The 4310-nt window shown below is 58.8% G+C and overlaps 1 protein-coding gene across 1 annotated transcript; it reads left to right on the forward strand.

Annotated features, from left to right (window-relative positions):
• The first annotated feature begins 1408 nt into the window (after window positions 1-1408).
• Window positions 1409-4308, forward strand: MMD2 (monocyte to macrophage differentiation-associated 2). Its single transcript, XM_009582493.1, has 6 exons — window positions 1409-1491; window positions 2224-2384; window positions 2481-2555; window positions 2862-2963; window positions 3561-3630; window positions 4012-4308. The coding sequence occupies exons 1-6, from the start codon at window positions 1414-1416 to the stop codon at window positions 4213-4215; spliced, it is 690 nt and encodes a 229-aa protein (XP_009580788.1). The 5' UTR covers window positions 1409-1413; the 3' UTR covers window positions 4216-4308.
• Window positions 4309-4310: the final 2 nt, after the last annotated feature.

Raw genomic sequence — 4310 nt, forward strand, 5'->3', positions numbered from 1 at the left:
GGCGGTGGGTCTGAGCAGGCAGAGGATGGCAGAGGAGTCCACACTGGCATGGGTGGCTCGGGGACGGGGAGAGGGGAATTCGACTGCCTTTCCCAGTGCCCCGGACCGAGGGGTCACCCTGCGCCCAGCGGCAAGGTTCTGCCAGCCCCCTCGCCCCCTCGCCCCCTCGCCGGGCGCAGCTCAGCTGTGAAACACGCCGCAGATGGTGCCGGAGCCGAGAGCAAGCAGGATCAGAAAGTAATTAGCCCAGGTCCTGCAGGGCAGCCCCGCTGGCGCCCGATTAGCTCGGCCGTCCTGACCTGAGCCACAGCAGAAAAGGTCTTTAAACCCTTGATTACCAGGAGCAGCCAGGGAAGGATCACTCTCTGTTTGCCCGTTTCTTATTCCCTTTCTCTAAGCCTCCGCTGCTGGCCCCTGCCAGAAGAGGATGCTGAGCAAGGCAGCACTTTGCTCCAACCTGTTATCACAGATGCATATTTAATTTGCCTCTTAATACAGCGTTAGGTACATAGCAATGGACTAGCCAAGCCCGACACTATTTTTTATCGCTGTGCGTTGATCCGACAGGAGAAATCAATACGTTCCTTCAAACGCCAAGAGCAAGCTGATACCTCAGACTAAGAGAAACAGAAATAAAGATACAGGTTTCCAAGGGAGTGCGATGGGGTTTCCCCCTACAGCAATCTGTGCTGAGACATGCGGCCCCTGACGGTAGGAGGTAGATGCAGGTGGTACCCCAAAACCGAAAGCATCGCAGGGATACCCTCGTTGGAGCTGGGCACGCTGCTGTGACATGAGGGTGTCACCACCGGATGGGTCATGGACCTGCAGCCATGTGCCCTCTTCTCCACTGCCAGAACTGTGCTGGTCCATTTTCTCTGGGGCAGGTGGGCTGTAACCGCATCGTGTCGTTACATGGTGTCTCACTTTTTCCACCTGTGAAATGAAGATGGTGAGAAGTGCCAGTGTCACAGGAGCTGGCAGCTGGACAGGCCACTGACCATCACCTCTGCCCCATTCCGGGACAGGTCGGGAGATGCTCCAGACCTTATCGATCCATCCTTGGAGCAGCTTCCCCTGCATCCTTCCCACCGCTGCCCTGTCTGCCCTCTCCTCCCCGCAGCAGCAGGCAGAGCTGGCTCCTGCCCTCTGCTTCCAAGCAACGGCAGCTACTGGGAAATGCTTCAGCCTGAGCCGTAGCTGAGCAAGACCTGGGGTCCTGGCATTTGGGACCAGCCAGATGGACAAGCCGTGCCCAGTGCCGGGGTCACTTCTGCAGGGCAGCTGGAGCAAAGCTGAGCCGAGGTGGGGCTCCGGGCTGGTGGTTGTCCCTCTGCAGACCCCTCCAAAAGGGCTTTCCCCCAAACGCCATCCCCTCAGCGTGTTTCTCTCCCTGCTTCTTGCTGCAGGTTCATGAATCATCGCGTCCCGTCCAACCGCAGGTACCAGCCGACGGAGTACGAGCACGCGGCGAACTGTGCCACCCATGCAGTGAGTCTCTGTCCCCGTCCCAGGGCGAGGGAGGATGGTGCTCAGCTCTCCGGGGATCCCCTGAGAAACCTCAAAGGCCACCAGTCCTTACGGTTGGACTCGATGATCTTAAAGGTCTTTTCCAACCTAGATGATTCTATGATTCCATGATTAAAAATGTCTGTTTTCAGCCCTGGAGCAGCTCCTGAGGGTCTCGGGGCTGTGATGAGGCAGATGTGCCCCAGGTGCTCCCGGGGAGTGAGGATGCTCTCCCTCCTTCTGCCCTGGGAAACTGGGGTGCATCTTCCTTGCTCCCACCCACCATGGCCGTGTGACCCCAGGGAAGCTGGCCGTGGGCTTAGTGGAGCAGGAGTATTTTGCAAACCTCCCTGAAAATGGAAGTGTTTTTCACAGCAGGAACAGCGACAGGCGCCCCATGGACCTGCCTACACAGCCGCGGGAGCAAGCGCTCCCCACATCAGGGATTCTCTCGGGAGCTGGCAATTCCTGCTCCGAGCCCTGGGAGATGACTCAGAGGTAGCCATCCTCCTTGTGCCTTCCTCCTTCCCCTTACCCCCACCTGGAGAAGCTACTTTGGAGCTGCACCACGCGGGGAGAGACCCTGCCTGGCCAGTGTGGGCGGTGGTAGCTTCAACCAGAAGTGAAAAAAACAAGAAGGAAAAGCAGAGACTGTATTGTAGCTGCTCAATGGAAACGCAGAGAGTCAACAACAGGTTTGCTTCTCCCTTCCAGTTCTGGATCCTGCCCAGCATCCTCGGCAGCTCCATCCTCTACATCCTCTCTGATGACCAGTGGGAAACCATCTCAGCCTGGATCTATGGCTTTGGCTTGTCCAGCCTCTTCATCGTCTCCACCATCTTCCACACCATCTCCTGGAAGAAGAGGCATCTCAGGTACCAGCTTTGATCACTTGAGGCTCGGGAAACGGGAGAGGGTCCGGAGGCCCCTGGTGCTGTAGGCTGTGACCCGTCTCTCTGTCCGTCCCGCAGGACCGTGGAGCACTGCTTGCACATGTTTGACAGGATGGTGATCTACTTCTTCATCGCGGCGTCGTATGCTCCCTGGTGAGTGGCTGGTGGGTGGGGGCCATCGCTTGGCCCCACTGGAGGGGAAGAAAATCAGCCCAGCTCCAACAAATAGGGTTTCCCTCTCTGGCTTTGGCTCTGCTCGAGGCTGTACCCTACCCCTTTCCACAAAACCTTCCTATCCTATAGATTTCAACCCCTTTATGTTGAAGTTACAAGTTGGGAGGACCCTTTGGGGGGACAGCCATGGGGGTGAGGGCAGCATTTCCCTCGGTACCTTGCTGCCCACAGCTCGGACCGGGGTGCTGCCCTGGGCCCCCCTCACCACAGACCTGGCTCTTGCAGGCTGAACCTGCGGGAGTTGGGTCCCTGGGCCTCCCACATGCGATGGATCATCTGGATCATGGCGTCTATCGGGACTGTCTACGTTTTCTTCTTCCATGAGCGGTGAGTGCCTTTACCCGACCCCGTGTTGGTGGGTATCACAGAGCCCAGCTCAGCTCTGCCAGCCCCTCTTAATGCCCTGAGGGTCGTCAAGATGCAGGGGAGAGCAAGAAGGATGGAGACAGACAGACAGATAGGTACAGGGTCCTTGGGCAGCCTCCTGGCCAACTGGCAGTGGAGGGCTTCCTTAGACCACGTCCTTCCCCATCTACACCTTGTTTTTAGGAGCTTCGGTGGCAGGGACCTGGGAGCGGGAACCTGGGAGCATGGACATGGGAGCAGGGACATGGGAGTAGGGATGTGCTGCCATGAGCTGCTTCTTCCACGTGGTGGCACCAAATAGAAAGCAAAAGGCCCCAGATGTCTCCCCGAAACCCCAAGCACCCAGCCCTGAGCTGGCGGCTCCCAAGGTGGGGGGTCCATCACCCCCGGTGCAGGGTGCCAGCCCTGCTGTGGTGGTGTGGCTCATGCATGAAGATGTGGGACTTGCCGCGGTGGCATCTCCACCCCTTTTCCTATAGCACGGCAGTGGGCATTGCAAGTGTAAAGCTCGATGCTTCCTCCACACCTGCCTCCAAGCAGCTTCTCTGTCGGTCGCAGGTACAAGCTGGTGGAGCTGGTGTGCTACGTTATCATGGGCTTCTTCCCCGCCTTGGTCATTCTCTCCATGGTAAGCCACCGCCGGGAAGCACAGGGGCTCAGCACGAGGGACAAGTCCAGTGGGTTGGTGTGATCCAGGCTGCATGATGGATAAAGCCAGCCCCGAATACGACGTGGCCCAGCTCAGTTTTGCAAATGATTCGGGTGCCCAGCAAATACCACGTGCATCTCCAGCGGACCTGCTGCCCGGGCTCCGTTGCGTTGAAAGCCTCCCAGCTATGCCGGGCTGCTGGGTCCCTGCTGTGTTGCTGGAGGGGAGGGTGTAGCAGAAGGCAGAGTGAAGGTCCTGCCTGCACCCCGCAGCTGGGGCCACGCTTCTGGTCTTGATGGAGCTGTGGGGAAAGGGCAGGTACGTCGTGGCCATCACTGAGCCCTCCCTGCTTGCTCCCAGCCCAACAGGGATGGCCTCCCGGAGCTGGTGGCCGGTGGACTCTTCTACTGCCTGGGCATGGTCTTCTTCAAAAGTGACGGCCGCATCCCCTTCGCCCATGCCATCTGGCACCTCTTTGTGGCCATCGGAGCTGGCATCCACTACTACGCCATTTGGAGGTACCTCTACCGGCCTGGCACGCTGGAGGCTAAAACACCTCGGTAGATGCCTTAAAGACATAGTTTGCACCAACTGGCACATGGGGGCATGGAGGGGAGCGGGGAGGCAGCCTGCGCCGTGGGCTCGCCCCGAACCACCCG

Source organism: Fulmarus glacialis, unplaced genomic scaffold (genome assembly GCF_000690835.1).
Source record: "Fulmarus glacialis isolate BGI_N327 unplaced genomic scaffold, ASM69083v1 Scaffold25547, whole genome shotgun sequence".
In the NCBI taxonomy this organism is placed as follows: domain Eukaryota; kingdom Metazoa; phylum Chordata; class Aves; order Procellariiformes; family Procellariidae; genus Fulmarus; species Fulmarus glacialis.

What these genes read in the sequence shown, in the direction of transcription:
- MMD2 (XM_009582493.1), top strand. Translation starts at nt 1,414, where the DNA reads ATGAATCATCGCGTCCCGTCCAACCGCAGGTACCAGCCGACGGAGTAC. An exon ending in GTTTTCTTCTTCCATGAGCG is followed by an intron (nt 2,964 to 3,560) that starts GTGAGTGCCTTT and finishes TGTCGGTCGCAG; the next exon opens with GTACAAGCTGGTGGAGCTGG. An exon ending in CCTTGGTCATTCTCTCCATG is followed by an intron (nt 3,631 to 4,011) that starts GTAAGCCACCGC and finishes GCTTGCTCCCAG; the next exon opens with CCCAACAGGGATGGCCTCCC.